General features: G+C 38.0%; 1 protein-coding gene across 1 annotated transcript in view; it reads right to left on the bottom strand.

Moving 5' to 3' along the window:
• The window catches only part of DSG2 (desmoglein 2), a gene marked incomplete at its 5' end in the record, with an annotated part of 30,217 nt that extends 9,093 nt beyond the window's left edge, over positions 1–21,124 (bottom strand). The window contains 11 exons of the mRNA XM_011974441.1: positions 773–1,000; positions 3,256–3,483; positions 4,278–4,420; positions 8,375–8,640; positions 14,795–14,980; positions 15,094–15,231; positions 17,113–17,279; positions 18,120–18,264; positions 18,404–18,565; positions 19,429–19,563; positions 21,083–21,124. Of these exons, the coding sequence (XP_011829831.1) occupies positions 773–1,000; positions 3,256–3,483; positions 4,278–4,420; positions 8,375–8,640; positions 14,795–14,980; positions 15,094–15,231; positions 17,113–17,279; positions 18,120–18,264; positions 18,404–18,565; positions 19,429–19,563; positions 21,083–21,124 (1,840 nt within the window). The remainder of the gene's footprint in view (positions 1–772; positions 1,001–3,255; positions 3,484–4,277; positions 4,421–8,374; positions 8,641–14,794; positions 14,981–15,093; positions 15,232–17,112; positions 17,280–18,119; positions 18,265–18,403; positions 18,566–19,428; positions 19,564–21,082) is intronic.
• Between the last annotated feature and the right edge of the window lie 735 nt (positions 21,125–21,859).

Here is a 21,859-nt window from a genome sequence, read left to right as displayed (position 1 = left end):
GCCTGGGAGTTGGGGACCCCTTGTCTAACAGACCCCTCCTCTGTCACTGCACTAGCCTGGGCTGCCTTGGAGGTGGCCCTCTGTCCATGTTCAGTGGTCAAGTAGAGTGGTATTTCATGTGACCTCAGGATGCAATCCCTTGTTCTTTTATAAATGGAAACCCGAGGTCTTTGGAGGGTGGGTAGGGCAGGCAGGACTGGTTGAGAACATCTTACGGTCAGGAAGGACAGGAAGTGCTCAGGGGGTCTGCCTACTTTTGGTGCTGGTGAAGAAACAAGCCAAGCGGGGAATACCAGGGAGGTGGAGCTCTGACAAGTTGACTGTACAAAGCAGAATCCATTGGAATAAACTGGGTTTGTAAAAAACCTTGCATCCATAACCCAAAGTCATGCAGCACATCTTTTCTGAGCACTTACTACATACATGCAAGGCTCCGTTCTACACACTGGGAATACAGCAGTGAAGAGAACAGACAGCACGCTGCCCTCACAGAGCTCATCGAAATGGGACTACCAGCGAAGTTTATGCCAAAGAGTAGTTCCTAAGTTACTGAAATCGGAACATGATATACATTTATAAAACAAATTTCTGAAGACTCCTATATTATGCTTTGGTGATTTGCCAATCATCAGCTGTTTCCCTGTTCACTCTCAAAGTGCTCTAGTGTGGTTAAAGAATAACGGTGAAGAAATCAATGACTACCATAGTAACACAACTCCAGTAGTGCACTCAAATTCCTAAAAGCACTACAGAGTGGCTTTTACAGACTTACACAGAAGGAGCAGAAAGGCCAAAATCATGAGTGCGATTGCTGCGGGTCCCAGGCCCACGTAGGAGTCACGCTGCGCTTCCCTGCAGCCGCTGCCATGCAGACACTCACAAACCGTGAGTGCGAGCATCTGCTTTTCAGGGCAACTAAAACCCTGGTTGTCTGAAATCAGGAACTGAATTTCACTTCTCCCAAGCTTCTTCTCGCTTTGCTGCAGCAGCACACTGGTACCTATAAGGTCGGGCAGCAGAAGGAAATAAAAACGAATGATTACCAAGGATGAGGCAACATTAAATTCCAGAAATGTTCTTTCATTGCTGATTATATTTAGCTCCAATCAGATACGTTGTTCTTCCTTCACTTCTCATTGAAGTGTGCTCATTAAAATTTGTCTATAGGCCCTGAACATGCACTTTAAATAGGAAAGGGTCAGACCCGGACACCTTACTTTCATGATGATTAGCTGTAACCAATGTGTGTGGGTCTAGGATAGCTAGGAACTGTTCCATATACTGGGAATACAGTGACAAACAAGTGGTGAGTTAATATTTCTACTGAATGACCTTTATTTTACCATTTCTTTAAAAAAAACTTCATTAAGGCGATTTTTCAAACATAGTAACAGAGAGAAGAGCATAACCGCCATGGTACCCATCCTCAGCTGTAATCGTTTCCAACAATGGGCCGATCTTGTTTTCTCTAGTCCCTTCTTTTTTTTTGTTCTCAACACTATATATTTTCAAAATTGAAAAAAAATTCAAACCTACAGAAAAGTTGAAAGAATATTTTACTGAATATTAACAAACTCTTTACTGTTTATATTTTGCAACAGTGCTTTTTTGCCCTCTATATATCCACTTTTTCTTTAAGCTTCTGAACTGTTTCAAGGTAAGTTACAGATAGCATGACATTCTTCAGTATGCACCTTCTAAGATCAAGGAACATTAGCACTCTTAAACTTATTTTTTGAAATGGAGTCTCGTTCTGTTGCCCAGGCTGGAGTGCTGTGCTGCCATCTTGGCTCACTGCAACCTCCACCTCCCAGGTTCAAGCGACTCACCTGTCTCAGCCTTCTGAGTAGCTGGGATTATAGGCGCCCACCACCATGCCCAGCTAATTTTTGTATTTATAGTAGAGATGGGGTTTCACCATGTTGGCCAGGCTGGTCTCAAACTCCTGACCACCGCGCCTGGCTTCAACTTATTATTGATAATATTCTTTAATATACAACTCAATGTATTTGTAAGTTAAATTTACTAGAATGTTAGAGTATAAGCATCAAAGGGAGGGTTTTTTTTTTTTTTATTTCTCCAGATGGAGTCTCGCTGTGTCACCCAGGCTGAAGTGCAGTGGCAAGATCTCGGCTCACTGCAAGCTCTGCCTCCTGAGTTCACGCCATTCTCCTGCTTCAGCCTCCTGAGTAGCTGGGACTGCAGGCACCCACCACCACGCCTGGCTAATTTCTTGTATTTTTAGTAAAGACGGGGTTTCACTGTGTTAGCCAGGATGGTCTTAATCTCCTGACTTTGTGATCTGCCCACCTCGGCCTCCCAAAGTGCTGGGATTACAGGCGTGAGCCACTGCGCCTGGCTAGGAGGTTTTGTTAATTCAGATCACTGAAATATATAAGAAAGGAAACTAAATATATTAAATCTGTAAATACAGTTTGAAATATTGATGGTTTAATTTGTTAATTGCACTAAACATTATTCAAACCCTCTTAAAATGATTTCAAACATTTGCTAGACTTAATACAATAAAGCTGTAAATTAAAAACAAACAAACAAACAAACACAAACCTGACCATTATCTATGAAATTTTTCTGAAATGAACCCTAATTGTTTAAAACAAAATAGTTTTCTGGATAGACTTTTCTGCATTCAAAACCACCCTGAAGGACATCTGAAAACTCACATCAACACATCATATGTTCCATGTGTCTAGATGTCCCGGATATGGACGTATGGACATGTCCACTGACATGGGGAAAGGGGAGTCAGACAACCCACTGTCACGTTGTTTCTATCATGTTCTAGCTTTGAGCTTTCCTTACTTAAACCAAGGTATCCTCAGCTTTAATCAGGGAATAATGCTAGAAGTAAGGATTAAATATGGTAATATGTAGGATGGGCTAGCAGAGTGCCTGGCACACAGCAAGTGCCCAGTAAATGTTGTTTTGAATGGAATTGTTACTACACTTCAAGATTTTCAGAAGGCACCTACTACAATTGTGGTGCTGAGAAAGGCTTGGTACTCGTCATCTTACCAGACAAAACTACTTCAAGAGCTATTAGATTATTTTTCTTCTCTCCATAAGCATATAAAAGATACTACATGCCAGTAGGTTCAGGGCCTCGTTTCATAAACTCCTTTAAAAAACTATATTGGAAATATAATTTATGAGAAGAAATAGAACTTACAAATATTTTAGATATCTATCATGCTTAATATTTAGATTTCAATGTAGTTCAGTGATTTTGCTTACTTTCTTGGTGTACTATTTTCCATTTTTCTGCCATGCCAGGTGGTTTGTCAATGACAGAGAAACTGAAAGGGCCACTGTTTGGGTATCCATCCAGGTCCTCTGCAGTAACATTCACATACTGGGCATCATTACAGATTGTCTGCACAGGCTCTATCAGTGTGGGACAGTTGTCGTTGATGTCTTCAACGTAGATAAGGACGGTGCCAGTGATGGTTTTTCTAGGATAATCTTAAGACAGAAAAATTATGTACATTCTGTTCTTATTGCTGACAACAGACATAGTTTGAATTCCCTTGCCAATTTGGAGTGGAAAAGGTACTAACTACTCAGGACATTTTCTATCCTAGATATGTTTCAAATTTGGACCAAATAATATCTTCTAATCCACTTACCAAGTAGAAATGTGAGGTTTATCTACTGGAGAAATTACGTGCTTATTTCATCTTATTAAAAAAATCTTTTAAACATCTGTTTTTAAATTTTATCCACCCTTTCTTTTTTTTTTTTTGAAGATGGCGTCTTGCTTTGTTGCCCAGGCTGGTCTCAAACTCCTGGGCTCAAGTGTTCCTGCCATCTCAGTTGTCTGAGTAGCTGGGATTACAGACACAAGCAACTGTGCTGGGCTGAGATTAGGTTTTTTATTTTTGAGTTGGAGTCTCACTTTGTCACCAGGCTGGAGTGCAGTGGCGTGATCTCTGCTCACTGCAACCTCCACCTCCCGGGTTCAAGTGATTCCCCTGCCTCAGCCTCCCTAGTAGCTGGGACTATAGATGCACACCACCATACCCGGCTTTTGTATTTTCAGTAGAGATGGGGTTTCACCATGTTGGCCAGAATGGTCTTGATCTCTCGACCTTGTGATCCACCTGCCTCAGGCTCCCAAAGTGTTGGGGTTACAGGCGTGAGCCACTGCTCCCGGCTGAGATTAGGTTTTCACACACAATCAAAACAAAGGTTTCTGATGTTGGAAAATAAAAATCTAAATACATATAACCAAGAAAAGGATCTATTTAATAACTCACCTTCTGATATGGCCACAATCTTGACAGTATATGTGCCATTCTGAACATATCTAGATTCAAAATCAGGAAGTTTTGCAAGTTTAATTTCAGATGTTACAGAATCCAGAGAGATCCAATTATCTCTATCTTCTAATTTTACATATCTGTCATAAAACAAACATAAAATTAATTTTGAATTCTGCATGAACTGGAAATCTCTAACATCTACAGCTCTTTCAAGCTTCCCTTTCTTCTCATTAAATATGTTCTTATTACAGGCATTTGTTTGAATGTTGTTAATTTCGTAAAACCATCCTAAAAGCCCCTCTCGTTACCGCACGTCACACGTAAATTGGACCTTCCTTATTCCTGTAACATATCCAAGACATAAAATTAAGGGTGATTCTCTTCAGTCCACTAACCACTAACCCAAGTTTTTAAGTTGCTCTGCAGTCTGTCCTATGGCATTTGATTTAGAGTCCCTTAAATTTGGGTTAAACTTTTGGGGAATAACTTAGTCATACAATAAGGACTGGTGGAGAAGAGCAGTCTTATGTCCTGTTGTTTATTGGGGGTGTTAGCAACATTTATAAACATCAACTTTAAAAACCAGCGATCCCAGGGGTTGGGCGCAGTGGCTCACGCCTATAATCCCAGCACATTGGGAGGCTGAGGCGGGTGGATCACTTGAGGTCAGGAGTTTGAGACCAGCCTGGTCAACACGGTGAAACCCCATCTCTACTAAAAACACAAAAAATGCGGGCATGGTGGCGTGTGCCTGTAATCCCAGCTCCTCAGGAGGCTGTGGCAGGAGAATTGCTTGAACCCAGGAGGTGGAGGTTGCAGTGAGCCGAGATCATGCCACTGCACTCTAGCCTGGGTGATAGAGCAAAACTCTGTCTGAAAAAAAAACCAAAAACAAAAACGGAAGCACCTAAAAATTTTCAGACACTGTTGACTATTGGGGTAATAATTTTCTTTCAGGTAGAACTGGTTAAAAGTGGAAACAATGCCGATAAAATAATGTATGGGTTTCTTTCCTCAAAGCAAGAAGAATTAGTGTGGAAGGAGCCAATGCTGGGAGAGCAAGGCAAATGTCCATAATATGTTTTCAGAAATGTATGTAATTGGCCGAGTGTGGTGGCTCACGCCTATAATCTCAGCACTTTGGGAGGCCGAGGCGGGTGGATCACCTGAGGTTAGGAGTTCAAGACCAGCCTGACCAAGAGGGTAAAACTCCATCTCTACTAAAAATACAAAAATTATCTGGACGTGGTGGTGGGTGCCTGTAATTCCAGCTATTTGGGAGGCTTTAGCAGAACTGCTTGAACCTGGGAAGCAGAGCTTGCAGTGAGCCGAGATCGTGCCACTGCACTCCAGCCTGGGTGACAGAGCGAGACTCAGTCTCAAAGGAAAAAAAAAAAGTATGTAATTAGTTCATTAATACCAATGAGTTTAACATACAAATACCAGTACCAACCAAACATATGAGTATGTTGCTTTGCTCAATCAAATTGTTATTTTCTGTTAAGTGGCTTCGAGGCACACAGGAATGAGTGGCTAATTTACAGCAATATTTATTTATAGTGCTATTTCCAATTATACACTTGAGCTAAGTTTTTCTGCCTCTTAATATTGCTACCAGTAAATAATAATACATTTTGATTTTCACAATTAGTTTTGAATTTCATGTCTGAAATTTTAAAGCTTGGACATGAGTCGCTGTCTATGGTTTACCAACATTCATACTGATAATAAAGGCAGAGTCTTAGGAATAGGGATTACATTTCACAATGTGATGCTTTGTTTAATGTAAGAAATTTTCTGTTCTCTGTTGTAAAAGCTAGACATCATTCAAGTAGCATAACTGCTTGTGTGTTATAACAAATATCTGTAAACAACTGATACACATGAATAATCAATAAAACAGTGAATTATGACAAAGAGTCTGGAGTGCAGTAGTGTGATGGCAACTCACTGGAACCTTGAACTCCAAGACTTAAGCAATCCCCCTGCCTAAGCCTCCCCAGTAGTGGGGACTACAAACATGTGCCACCACGCCTGGCTAATTAAAAAATTTTTTTTTTTTTTTTGGAGAGACAAGATCTTGCTGTGTTGCCCAGGTTGGTCTTGAACTCCTGGCCTCAAGTGATCCTCCTGCCTCAGATTCTTGAGTGTGAGATGCCAGGCATGAACGCACTGCGCCCAGCTCCTTATCAATGTTTCAAAATAACAACCACTAATTAGTTAGGTGAACATTTGGAAAATAATTTAACTTGGCTGTGCCTCCATTCCTTATCTGTAAAATAATAGGTTTGAGCTGGTCTTTAAGATCTTTTCTTTCTAAAATTCTGTAACTGTGTTCTAAAGAATACAATCAAACACTAAGAAATGAAAGAGGCAGGGTTCATTATTCTTCCAGGCAGAACACACATCTTTTGATGTATTCATGGCCCCCCCCACCAAAAAAAAAAAAAAACAGCAGCCAAAAGTAAATAATTTGGTGGGAAACAGAAGCTTCAATAAGTGGCCACATATTATTGGCATATAATTAGTTTGAACATACAAGTTTCTATGTAGACAGCAGTGAGATGATCATATAGAAAATTCATCCTCAATTTTGGGAATTCAGTTAGGGTATATTGTCTTGTGAGGCATAGAGCTGAGAAAATTAAAACTAGACCAACTAGACCACATAAGAGAAGCAGAGCGGGCCAAAGAATGTCACCAAGGCACTACAGAAAACATGGTGGAAGCTGTTTGTTAACATTATTTTGGAAAAAACGTTATTTAAGGAATTCCATGAAAAGGAGATTCACTAAAAGGAAAAAGGTTGTTGAGGAGCTTCTTCCACATTTTCGTTCTTGCTACACTTGGCGAGGCACTTAAATTCAACGTTTTATGAAGCACTGGTACACAGGGACTGCTTTGATTTTAATGTTTGTAACCCTTGGAAATTCTTATGTTGGAGCCTAATACCCAATATGATCATATTAAGAGGTGGGGCTTTTGGTAAGTGATTAAGTCATGAGGGCACCACCGTCAAGAATGGAATTAGTGCTCTTAAAAAGAGGCTCCAATGAGTTTCCCTGCTCCTTTGGCCACGTGAGTATGCAGCAAGATGGTGCCATCTTGGAAGCACACAGCGAGACTCACCAGATACCAAATCTGTTGGCTGGTGCCTTGATGGACTTCCTAGCCTTCAGAACTGTGAGTAACGAATCTGTTGTTTATAAATTACTCAGTCTAATGTATTTTTGTTACAGCAGCTCAAATGGAGTAAGACAGGGACACAGGTGCATAAGGACACTGAAGCAACCAGGCAGCTCGGGCACTGAGCAGGAAGTCACTAACGTTGTGTCTGGGACAGCAGGTGGGGATTCTTTAAATTCAACTGCAATAACAGTAACTAGAGCTCCATAAATAACAGCTCTGTAGAGAATGGTCTTTCTGTGGCATGGCACTGAGATCTAAGATGTACATTTACTTTGAAAATTTGAAAGCGTCACACAATAAGGTGCCACTACAGAGTGGACACAAGCGTCTCTTCTAACACAGTGAGCATCTTGTATGTTCTCAATAAATGTACTCTGAGTAAAGGTCACCATGATCAAGACAAACATAAACAGTGCAGAAGGCTCATTCATCTCTGAAACAAATAGGTTTAAACGAAGATTCATTCCCAAGATTTATGGGTTAAGTAAAGCTGGTTTCCCCATATTAAAATACATTACGTAACTTGTGTAAAGTAAATCTTGTGGCTGCTATCTGGTATGTTCTTACCCTCCAATAATAATCTTTTAGGAAATAAGACAGGTTTTAAAAAGTTCTCTCCTGAACTTTTCCTTTGTTGCTTTTTAGCCATCTCTAGCCAGAACTGTTTCAGAGGTGAGTAAACCAGCTTCCTCCTCACACACAGGTGGTTGAGGAAGGTGGATTCTGGTGAAAATTCCCCCTCATCTCTCAGTTATAGAAACATCTTTGGAAAATTTGTAGACCTTTGGGGAACTATAATGCTGGATTTGAAGGAATGAAGTGTTCAGATTTCATTATGATTTTTGAAAACAGGCACTGAAAATAATTTAAAATAAAGAAATACACGTGTCACTCTCTCTTACCTTGCACGGGCTAGTAGTCCAGTGTCCTCATCAAAAGCTTGAAATTTTCCAATTATTTGGCCTTTGCTTGATTTGTCCATGCTCTCACTAACGTAAGTTGAGATGACACTGCTTTTAAAATGAATGCCTTCTTTCACATTTTTCACTTTAACCTTGATGGGAATGGGTGTAGGCTTGTATTTACTCCTAATTGACTTGTGAAAAGCTGCTTTATTAGTGACAATAACACTGAAGTCAAGATTCTTCATTTCTTCATAATCTACTTCCTAAAAGGGAAAACCAAAGGGAATTCTTTTCAAAGAGAAAACAGAAGACAGACACACATATACATATACATGTGTGGTTTTAATGTTAGATATAATAATTTAACGCACAAGAAATATAGCAGCACTGAATATTCCAACTCTGACACTGACACCAAGCAAATAAAAATTCTGTCAATCTGGATAGTCATAAATGTTAAGGATGTTTAGGAAGCATTACCAATTTATTTTTCTAAATGTTGAAATCATTGTAAATATATATATATTTTGTTCAGGCATGGTGGCTCATGCCTGTAATCCCAGCACTTTGGGAAGCCAAGGCAGGTAGATCACTTGAGCCCAGAAGTTTGAGACCAGCCTGGGCAACATAGGGAGTTCCCATCTGTACAAAAAATACAAAAATTAGCTGGGCATGATAGCTCGTGCCTGTGGTCCTAGCTACTCAGGAGGCTGAGGTGGGAGGATTGCTTGAGCCCAGGGGGTTGAGGCTGCAGTGAGCCATGATCATGCCACTGCACTTCTGCCTGGGCAATACAGCGAGACCCTGTCTCAAAACATACACACACATTCATCTGTATATATGTGTGTGTGTGCATATATATTTATCTTTAACAATCTGAAGTGATTTTTTTTCTAATGTAAAAAAATAGTGGGCATTCAGTATAAATCAATATTCCTTAAAATGTGTTCCATGGGTTTATTTCAGTGAAAATAAGTAGTGATAGCTCTGTGAGCTCTGTCCCTCTAATATAGCTATGTATTGCACATTAGCATATTAAAATACTTGAACTCCTGGAGTAAAGAAGAAACCTAGAGTTTTCAAATTTGTTTAAACAGAGAACCCCACTCTCCTCCTTTTTTAGCATAATATATATTAATATCCGGTTTGCTGTTAATTCCATAAAAGATTAACCTTTCTTCAAATATTTCTTTGTAATAGCACAATTTCCATTTGAAATAATCAGTTCATTACTGTATACATATTTTATGGTCCAACTTTTCAATGTTTCTTTTTATAAACATTTCCATAGTATTCTACTACTTAGATGTAGACAGTCATTCTATGATTAGGCATTTGGGCTATCACAATTTCTAAATATAATTAATGCTGCTGTCAACATTTTTTTACACATTATTTTTCCTCTGTTGACCTATATCCTATTACTAAAAGAATTACCTAGTTAAAGTTTACTTAGGTCCTGTTGCTTTTTATTTCTAGTGTCTCTGACCGTTTAGATGCACTGAACATTTTTGCTTGTTTCTTCGGTATAAAATTAAATATATTAGGCATGTTTACATGAATTACAGCAAAGCAAAGCTTTTCACTTGTTTTTTGGAGGATTCATTGTGAATTTCCTTCCTTTGGAGCTACCACTATTTATTTTCACCAAAATCAGTCAGTCAGTTTTCCTCTCTACTGGGCTCTGGATGGATCACAGCTTCTGTCCCCTTTGAAAATATGGATCACTGATTTTGAGACAAGGACACAGGAGACAAAGACTAGAGAAAATACATCCTTTGTGATTGTCATATCTTTGTGAAAGCTTGTTAGTTTATTTAAGTCACTCTTGCACTTGACATGCTTGTTTCATGGCATGATCTATGCCGGATAAGAAACAAAATCTTCCACCCAGATGTCATTAGTATCCAAAGGCCAAGACAATGAAAAAAAAAAAAAAAAAAAGCTAGGTACTGGGGAGATGTGTTTCATAATGTTTTCCATAAATAGCCATAATGCTCCAAAGCAAATGGAAAATTTTCAGTATCAAGAGTACTGTGTGAAGGAAGAGACCTCTATTTTTTATAATTCTGTAAACTTATTTTATCATTTCCATTTTTGCTATTTTTTAATAACATTAAAGATTGTAAGTTTGTTAATTTGTTAACAAAGCTGTGAATTTTTCTCATGTGACTATTTACTATCTCTATTTCCATATTGAAAAATATCTGCTCATCTCCTTTATCCTGTTTGGACAGCTTCATTCAGGTATAACTTATATCCAGTAAAATTCACCCGCTTTAAGTGTACAGCATGATGAGTTCTGGATTTGCAGTCATCACTATGGTCCAGTTTTACAACACCCCATTACCCCCAAAAGTTCCTTTATGTGTGTTTGTAGTCAGTCCCCACTCACGCTCCCCACTCTAAGCAATACCAATCTGCTTTCTATCCCCATTGTTTCGCCTTTTCTAGAAATTTCAAGTAAATGGAATCATATAATATGTAGTATTTTGTGTCTGGCTCCTTATACACAGCATAATCAGCATTTTTTTTTTTTTTTTTTCAGATGGAGTCTCACTCTGTCTCTTAGACTGGGATGCTGTGACGTGATGCTGGCTCACAGCAATCTCTGCCTCCGGGTTCAAGCGATTCTCCTGCTTCAGCCTCCCAAGCATCTGGAATTCCAGGCGTGCACTACCACATCTGGCTAATTTTTTGTGTTTTTAGTAGAGACAGGGTTTCACCGTGTTGCCCAGGCTGGTCTCAAACTCCTGAGCTCAGGTGATTCCCCAACCTTGGCCTCCCAAAGTGCTGGGATTACAGGCGGGAGCCACCATGCCTGGTCCATAGCATGATGTTTTTGAGGTTCATCCGTGTTGTAGCTTGTATGAGTACTTCATTCCTTTTTATTGCTCATGAGTATTCCATTATATGAATACACCACATTCTGTTTATCTACTCACCAGCTGATGGACATTTGGACCTGCTATTAGTTTTTTTATTATTATGACAAATGCTGCCATGAACATTTGCATACATGTCTTTGTATAGACATGTTTTTATTTTTCTTGGGTGGAAACCTGAGAATCAAATCACTGGGTCATATAACTACTCTTGTGTAACTTTTAAAAGAAACTGTCAAATCGCCTGTATCATTTTACAATTCCACCAGCAATCCAGTTTCTCTATATTTTTGCCAATAATTGGTGTTGTCAATCTTGTTGACTGCTATTGTCTAAATGTTTGTGTCCCCTTAAAACTCATGTGCTGAAATCCTGACTCTCAAAGTGATGATATTAAGAGTGGGGCTTTTCGGAGACCCTGGGATCAATGTTCTTTTAAAAGATGCCCAGTGGAGCTTGTTGGATGTTCCGCTATGTGACCATACAACAAGAAGGCACTGTGTGTGAGCCAGAAAGCAGGACCTGCCCAGACACTACATCTGCTTTGATCTTGGGCTTTCCAGCCTCCAGAACTGTGAGAAATAAATTTGTTGTTAATAGGCTACCCAGATAATGGCATTTTGTTGTAGTAGCCCAAACGGACTAAGACATTCATTTCTGCCATTCTAGAAGGTAAAGTGATATCTCTTATAGTTTTAATTTGATTTTCCCTAATGACTAATGGTGTTGGCACCTTTTCATGTGGGTATTTGCTACTTGCGTATCTTTTCTGTCTAAATTCCTTTCAATGGAATCTGATTGCTGCCCGTATAATTTGGAAGCAATTCATTATATAATTGAGACAGTGACTTTGTAATTATCTCACTTGGTTGCTTTCATTTTAATACTCATTTTATTATTATTTTTTATCTACATCCTTCTTGATAGAAACAACTATATCCCTTTTTTGTGCTATCATAGTACACTAAAAACACAGTCATGCATTGCTTAATGATTTGAGAAATGCATTGTCTAGCAATTTTGTTTAGGTGCAAACATCACAGAGTGAACTCACACATACCTAGATGGTAAAGCCTACTATACACCTACACTATATGGTCTAGTCTATTGCTCCTATGCTACAAACCTGTATAGCATGTTACCGTACTGAATATTGCAGGTAATTATAATACAATAGTAAGTATTTGTGTACTTAAACATGCTTAAATATAGAAAAGGTATAGTAAAAATATGATAGTAAAGATTTGAAAAACGGTACAGCTGTATAGAACACTCACCGTAAGTGGTGCTTGCAAGACTGGAAGTTACTGTGAGTGAGTGAGTGGATGGATATGAAGGCCTAAGACATTACCATGCGCTACTGTAGACTGTAAGTACTATACCTAGGCTACACTAAATTAAAAAAATACTTTCTTTCTCCAATAATAAATTAGCCTTAGCTTACCATAACTCTATAAACCTTTTAATATTTTCTTAACTTTTTGACTCTTGTAATGAGCCTTAGCTTAAGACACAAACACACTGTGCATCTATACAAAACGATTTTCTTCCTTTACATCCTTCCTCCGTATTTTTCAGCTCCATTATAATTTTATGGTGCCATCGTCATATATGTAATCTGTCACTGACTGAAACGTTCATATGTGGCACACGACAATTCTATGCTAGCACCTCTGTCATTCATCAATGTCTGTTTCTCCTTGTGTGTGCAACTGGCTTTTCTATCTCAGGTATCTGGCATGGTCATACCTATAATTGACGGCTAAAATTATATTTCTACACAAGCAGATAAACTGATTTTGTCTCGAATGACATGATCCATTTCTTCAATAATCATGAGTTCTTCCCTTTAAACATGAGGTAATGTTATTCAATTTTCCTCTGCTTTTAAAAAGGTAGCTTAAACACATATAGTAGCTGTCAATAAGTAGTGCTCAATTATCATGAAACCTCAAATTAATGCTTCTCTATTCTGTTATACATTTAGATCACCATTATTCCTCTTTCCACTGTCAGAATTTTACCCAGTCTGTTATATATTAAGTTTTCGTAAGAATTTAGAAACTTCTGGAATCAATTTTTGCCTATGTGTAACTTAATGAAATAGTATTTTGGAACTGTAGCTTTGCATTTTATTTTAAAATCTGGTAAGGCAATTCTAATATAAGCTACTTAAAATACACTGATATTATTCCTTACCTATTTTGTGACATACAAATCCATCCTGTTTTTTATATATATATATATATATATATATATATATATATATATTTCTTGAGACAGAGTCTCACTCTATTGCCCAGGCTTGAGGGCAATGGCACAATCTCGGCTCACTGCAACCTCTGCTTCCGAGATTCAAGTGATTCTCCTGCCTCAGCCTCCTGAGAAGCTGTGATTACAGGCACGCATTACCATGCTTGGCTAATTTTTGTATTTCTGGTACTAGAGATGGGGTTTCACCATGTTGGCCAGGCTGGTCTCGAACTCCTGACCTCGTGATCCGCCATCCTCAGCCTCCCAAAGTGCTGGGATGGGATCACAGGCGTAAGCCACCGCGCCCAGCCCATCCTGTAATTTGACATAAACGCTTAATATCCCTATTTAGTTCAATTTTCCCTTCATTGACTCAATTAAGCACAAGAACTTAGTATACTATATTTCCAAATGTGAGCCTCATACTAATATTAGAATCACAAGTGGATTTTTGTTAAAAAGACAAGTTCCTGAAACCTGCCCAATGAAACTTTTTGTTGATGAGACCAGGAACCTGCATTTTTGGCATGCAGTTTTATGAGGTGATTCTTAGGCACACTTAACTATCAAGTTATCACAGCTTTTATTTTTAGATGTTATTAGTGAGGTCTGGGTTTACTGGTTTTGTTTCAGGTTTTTTATTTTTATTTTTTTGAGACGGGGTCTCTGTTGCCCAGGCTGGAGTGCAGTGGTGTGAGCATGGCTCACTGCAGCCTCCACCTCCTGAGTTCAAGCTATCCTCCCACCTAAGCCTCCTTAGTAGCTGGGACTACAGGCATGTGCCGCTTTGCCCAGCTAATTTTTGTATTTTTTTTGGTAGAAGCGGGGACTTGCCGTGTTGTCCAGGCTGGTCTTGAACTCCTGGGTTCAAGCGATCTGCCTGCCTTGGATTCTCAAAGTGTGGGGCCTGGCTTTACTCTTAAGTAGATAAAATCAGAGGTAGTAATCGAGGGGATACTCATAGAGGCAAGAGGTTGTGATGTGAGAATGTGATCGCCAGGTATGAGCTGCAGGAAAGCCTGGAAATGAGCTAAGCAGTAATGATGCTGGTTCCATGCTGTCTGGCTAGGATTAGAGTCCCCTGATATGAATTTGAACCATAATGTGACCACTTCCTAACCATAGAACTTGGGTAAATAGGGATGGCTCCTTTCTCAAACAACTGTAGTGCTAGTTAATTGAGTATGTAAAGCACTTCTAAGTGTTCAGGGCTTAGATACATTAGATTCCTTTCCAGCACCAACTTGGCCCATGCCAGTTTTGAATACTTAGTACTTACCTTAATAAGGGTCACAATTCCTTCATTAGTTTGAGCATCTGTTTCTATGTGGAAATAACCCCCTTCATTTCCTGATGCAAATGTAAAATTTGCTAGCCAATTATCAGAACCTATTTCGTCTGCATCGAATACTTTTATGCGTGTAACTTCTACATTGACTTGATTTTCTTCAACCATCCCTTCAAGCTGCAAAACATGAACACATGATTTTTCAATGAAATACAAATATAAGTGATGTATTTTTAGTTAGGACTAAAATATATATAAATAGGTACAGTTATTATAAGAATAATAGTTACCACTTTATTTTCTACTACAGGTATATTGTCATTGACATCCAAAATACGAATCTGAACTTGAGCTTGTTTTACAGGCTTGTCAGTAACTTCTCCATTGCCATCTCTTGCTTCTACCGTCAAAGTGTAGCTGCTGTGTTCCTGCAGAGCAACGAAAAATGTCCAGCTGGGTGAAAAGAGTCACTCTTAAATCTGGCTTTCTGGTTTTAGTCCAGTTTATCATGTACCACAGTATATTTTATTTACAAATCAGTTTTATGATCTGCTATTATTTGTGTGAAGATACTATTTACTTGCAGTCAGAGCTTTTGCAGAAGAACAGAAGAGCCTCAGGAGTTGCAGACAGTCAAATTCTTTAATATGTCATTGGTGATATTATCAGGAGAAGTCTGCACAAAGGAGCCACGGTTGAAAATGTAGCTTATTCTCTGCTTAAAGTGAGGTGGAACTGTAGGAATTGGTTCTTTCTGTCCCGCACTTCATTCTCAGTGAGGAAAACCTGGTCCTAAATAAACTTGGCTAGTGAAGGCAAAACTGGGTGAACTTTGTCCAGAATTCCCCAGAGATTTGATTCTTATAGTACGTGTCCCAGAGAACGGCTTCTCAGATGTCACTTCTTCTCTTCCATGAGGTCTCCTTACTATGGTTCTGTTCAGTGTGGCTGGAATTTAGGACGGCAGGTAGTGCCAGGGCTTGGGGTCCTGCATAGGGCAGAAGCACTCAGTGCACAACAGGACACCAGGACCCTGGAGCCAGCTGCCTGGGTTCCAATTCTGGCATTGTCACTTACTGACTGTGTTGGACACGCACTTAATCCCTTTGACCTTTGGGTTCTTTATGTATAAGATGAGGATAATACGTGAATCTGCCTCACAGGGTTTCTATGTGGATTAAATGGGTTAATCCATAAAAAGGCTTAGAACAGTACCTGTCAGAAGGTAAATGCCCAGTAAGTTAACAGCCATTATTATTGGTTAAACTTTCTGTCCTTTAGAAACAGCAGCTTGTTAAAAATCACACTACCAATGCAAAGTAACACGTTTCCATTCTAATTTTATGTGAAAAGGTATAGAGTAGAATTTTAGATGAATCATATTCTTTAATTTTACAAACATCCCCTTAAGCCTATTGGGCGCAATCCTTCCAATTTGGGCAGAATTAAATCATTTTTCTAAGAAATACTGAACCAGTAGTGCATTTGGATGATGGTTTATATCTGATGACAAAGAGTGTATCTTTAGGATCAATGACATTTTACTCTTGTACCCTGTTAAAACCTTTATGTATACAGCATTTAAAAAATCTTCTATCTCCCCTTTTTATTTAAAAATTTCCCTTTGAGTTAAACAAAGTGAAATGTTTGAGAGAAACGCCTTCCTAGTAAACCTACTCAAATTTTCCTTCAATTTGGGATTTAGAGTAATTCTCTCCTTTACAGATACTTTATTCTCTAACTAGGATTCCTCTTTTCATCCCTTTCCTCATCATCATCTATGTACTAGCAGTGCAGGAGCCTCCTAATGTTTCATTAGAGAACTGCAAACTGAGAAATGTTTTAGGAATCTCTAGTAAAACAGAATGCTGATAGGAGAGGCCCTAGAAGGGTGCTGTCTTTATGTAATTTTAAATCTTCTAGTAGTCACATTTTAAAAAGAAACGTGATAATTTTAAACAAGTATATTTTATGTAATCCATGATATCTAAAATATTATTTTAACATGCAATGATCACAAAAAACATTAACGTCATATTCTGCATTTTTCATATTAAGTTTTTCAAATCTGGTGCATATATTACATATTCAACACGCATAAAGCACATTACAATTTGGGCCAGTCACATTTTAAGTGCTCAATAGTCACATGGCCCATATTGGACAGCCCATCCCTAAAAGAGAGTAATTCCAAGAGTTATCCTATGGATAAGGAATACAGAACAAAATAAGAAAATTAGAAAAGAAAAAGAGGAGAAACTGGAAAGGATAGAGAGTTTAAAGATGGGCAACATAACATATTAATTTACCTCTCTGTCCAAGGTAACACTGGTTGTATAAATCTCTCCTGTATCTTTATTTAGGTAGAACACTGGAGGATAAGCAGGCTCCAGAGATACGATCCTATAGGAAATTTTAGAATTCAGGGTATTGGGCTCATCTGCATCTGTTGCATTGATTTTCATCACAAGTGTATCTGGCATTAGAAATAAAGATGTCTAAGATGAAACTCAACTTTAAGCACACTTACTTACCTGTTATTTTATTTATAATTTTAGCTTGTTCCAAAAAAGATTTCAGGTGCTTATCAAAATCACATGCAGTTGACCACAATATAACATTTAACTGGATGAGGATGTAAGCGTGAATGGAATACAACAATAGGAAAAACAAGACGAAGGCAAGGCTGAGGGTGGAGTCCTGAAAAATTGCTATATAAGGTGACAGATTTGTTTATAATAGTATTAGTAGCCAATACAAAGAAAGTAGCATGAACAGGTACATGATCCTGATATTTATTAAGATACAAACAAATCAGGAGAAGTGTAACTATTCTTTGTATCATGGTCCAAAAGAAAATCTCTCATTCGAGTCCTCATGAAGAGCACTGTGTTGAACAATGTTGTGAATAAACCTTACAGTAAAAATAATACAAGTTATAGGTCAGCAAACTATAGCCAAAGCTGTAGGGCCAAAGCTAACCAGCCACCTGTTTTTGTAAATAAAGTTTTATTGGAACACAGCTAGGCTCATTTGTTTACATATTATCTATGGTGCTTTCCTGCAGAGAGCAGAGTTGAGTAGTTGCTACAGAGACCTTATCTGTCACATTAATCCACCCTATCTGTTCTGAGGGTAAAAGCAATGGCATGTAAAGTCCTTTAAACCTATAAGGAAAGCAATTCTGAACCTAGAGTGAAAGGTTTCTTATTTGTTCTGTAGGTAATACTCAACTTTAGCTAAGATATGAAATTTAGTGTTTATTTACAGCGGGGATAAAATAATCTTAGTATTTAAAAAAAAAAAAGATTCTTACGTGCTGCACTCAACTCTTCAACAGACCCAACAAAGACATCCTGTGTGAACACTGGTTCATTGTCATTGATATCGAGAACCTTAATGCGTAGCTCTAAGGGTTTCTCTACATTGTTTCCTCTTTCATCCAAAGCGTAACCTGTTAGCTGAAATCATGACATAAATAATAAATAAGATTAGATTTAAGCTAAGAAAACTAAATTACCATACTATGAAAAAAAAAAAAATGATACTTATTATGAAAGGAAAACTACAAACTAATAAATGTAAAATTATTCTTCTTACCAGAAAAAATGGTGTTTCTTCTCGATCAAGAATGCTGGTAATATTCAGTTCTCCAGTGTCTTTATTAAAGACAAATATACCAAAAGGTGGCTCTGTAATCCCTTTTCCAGTGTATTTGTAAGTAACTTTGAGTCCTCTTTCTTCTGTAAGATCAGAATGTATCTAACATAAAAATAACAGGAATGTTTCAGGTTGAACTCTCTGTAATTTACTAGATTTGATCTTAGCCAAAAGCCTGAGAAGAGATTCTCTGTAATTTATAGGTATATATTTGTATGGACAATTTCCTTCTGAAGTTCTTTGGTAATACAGGCCAGAGATGACAAGACTTGGACTAGGCGAATGACAGTGGAGTTGAAGAGAAGCAGCAGATTTGGAATATATTTTTGGAATAGAACTGATAGTGTGTGGTACATTTTTGGCTTGAAAAACGGGAGAGAATTATAGCGTCAATTACCAAAATGGGTAGAACTTACGAAGAAAAGCTTTGGGGGGAGAAAAATGAAGGGTTTATGTTTGTGCATGCCAACTTTGAAATATAGAGTAGCAACACTATCACATAATTTATCAAAAAAACTCGACCCCTTGAGAGTGAAAACACAGATATTAATTATTAAGCCAGGACAACAGGCATGAACCATGACTGTCTCAGGCAAATGAAGATGGTCACCTTACCTAGTAATAGACACCAGGTCATCTTGAAAATGACATTTTATGACATCTTCTTTTGAGCACTGAACACTGTGTTACCAGTGCCAAATCCCTTTACTCTTAGTTAAATCAAAGCTCAGAGTTATCTATATTTTTGCCAATGATGCTGCATCTTCCGGAATAGGAAAGAGAATCTTAAAGTTGATACTTTATGCTAAAAAGTAAGCTCTGCTAATTTTCAGATATCTCTTGAATATTTAAAAATTCTGTAAGCACATTCTAAATTTTCCTTAAATCTTAAAGTAGACATAAAAGTCCTCTCATACCACATTTTAGTCATATGCATATATTTCATGTTCCTCTTTAGGAGATACCTTGGCAATTGGATTCTTTTTGGACAGATCCTCTCCCTCCCGAAGAGCCACGGGGGCGGTGATCCAGGCGCGCTTTTGCCGCACTAAATGAGGATGTTTAGGAAGCAGCTTATTTTCATTTCTTGTGCTTGAGACCTACAACAATAGAATATTGTGAAAATTTATTATGTGTCATAAATATAGAACGTTAGTATGGTGTCCTATAACATATTAAGCTGTTAAATAGTGCAAATTTTAAGGTATGCTTTGTATTTCCTATGAGGCTTCATTGTCTAAAAGGGAATATATATATTCCAGCAAACTGCATAGGGCCTAAAGAGATTATCTCCAAGCTGGTAAAGTGGTAGGGTTTTTTCTGGTTTATTTTTTCTTTTGAGACAGGGTCTCACTTTGTCACCCAGGCTGGAGTGCAGTGGCATGATCTTGGTTCACTGTAGCCTTGACTTCCCCGGCTCAAGCCATCTTCCTGCCTCAGCCTCCCAAGAAGCTGAGATTACAGGCATGCACCACCACATCTGTCTAATTTTTGTATTTTTAGTAGAGACGGGGTTTCACCACGTTGCCTAGGCTGGTCTTAAACTCCTAGACTCAAGTCTTAAGCAATCCACCCGCCTCCGTCTCCCAAAGTGCTGGGATTACAAGTGCGAGCCACTGTGCCCAGCCAGTAGAATTTTGTTTTTAACTGTAAGAAATGATTTCCCAGAGTGAGAGTAAAGAATCATTTAGTAGCCTTACAAATTGGCAAAGTAAAAAATAACAGATCATGTCAAAAACGTTTTTTCTTATTAACTGAAAATGAAGTTTCATTTTTCTGTGGTGGCTTGTGATTTAAAAATAAATTACTAAATGTTTTTTAAGACTAAATCTTAGTAATCTATTGATATAAATTTGACTAAAACTAGGGAAACTGTCAGTTAATGAATTTATTGTTTTCAGGATTGGGTAAAGAATTAAATTTCCCATTTCATTTTCAGAACCTTAGGGAGAAAACCATTCTATACATTTCCAGTTGGGTTCTATAGGTGCATATATATTTTATCCAAGGCAAATTTCAATACAGCTGACCTGGGATCTTAAGATCAGAAATAATCCTTATACTAGGTTTGCTTTATCATTTTACTCATTTTGTTGCTCTATGTAATAGGTATTTTACTTCGAAATATTTACACGGGTTATCACTAGGTCCTTGATTTTTTTTTTTTACTTGCACAAAATTTTCTATGACAAAAAATTGAAATTACTTTTTCACTTATACTTCACGAAGTATTCATTGTTAACAGCTTAATATCTTTTATGATTTTTCATAACTATACAGTTGCACATATATACACAGATGTATAAAGGTCTTTTTGCTATAAAAATGGATTTATACTATATATCTCATTTTACCCCCTGATTTTCATTCAGCACCTCGTCATGGACATTCTTCCATATACCATAAATGGTTTTAACATTCACCTATTGGTGGATACTTACATTGTTAAAAACTGCTGCACTGAACACCCCTGGATAAGCTCCTCTGCACTTGTTTGAATGGGAATCGCTGGGTCTAATACAATGTGTGTCTTTAATCTCGTAAAGCCCAGACAACCTGCTTGCCATGGAATTAAGCCTCCTGAGTCAAAAGGCAGAAATAAATCCTTTATTTCCTCACCTGTAAGTAAAGTCCACTTCCAACATGAAAGCAGATCTGTAAAATAAAATTATTAGATATTTAGCCAATTTACTGCTCAATTCAGTGTGAAAACACTGTTCATGAATAACATACCACATTAAATATTATAGACATAAAAAAAGTTTAACCACTACTACTATCCTTTGTCAAGAGGAAACAAATTTAATTTTTCCCTTTGCCTTCCCTAATGGCCAGTGCCAGAGGAGAAATCTATATCCTCCCGGATCCATACTGACTCCTCCAGAAAACAGTATCTTCAAAAACAAACAAAATCATCTGCCTTGTGACATCTTAGTCATTCTCCCATCCTTTTCTCCCCACCCTATGGTTTTTATCTTGTGTTCTCCAGGACCTGCTTACCTTTCCTCAGGGCCACCAGTATGTAATGTACCCCACACCCAGCTAACTCCCACCATCCCTATGGATGTGTGTGCATTACACACACACACACACACACCACACACATGGACAGCCCATGTTCTGACTTTTCGGTTCCTCAGTATCCTCAGTCCCACCAACTCTTTTCTTTGGTTCTTCATAGGCACTGTCACACCGGGGACTTCATCATGACATAGTACTGTTCTAAATACAGTTATGCTTACTCTTAAATTTGCCCAAAAAACTCCCATCTTGCTTTCTGAATATTTTGCACTCTAAAAAAATAATTTTAAAAACTGATGCATTAAAGATGTGCATAGTTTTGGAATATATGTGATAATTTAATACATTCATATAATTTGTAAAGATAGTGTACTT

Source organism: Mandrillus leucophaeus, unplaced genomic scaffold (genome assembly GCF_000951045.1).
Source record: "Mandrillus leucophaeus isolate KB7577 unplaced genomic scaffold, Mleu.le_1.0 Scaffold145, whole genome shotgun sequence".
NCBI lineage: Eukaryota > Metazoa > Chordata > Mammalia > Primates > Cercopithecidae > Mandrillus > Mandrillus leucophaeus.
Note: the sequence above shows the minus strand (reverse complement) of the source record. Positions and strands in the feature narration are given on the sequence as shown.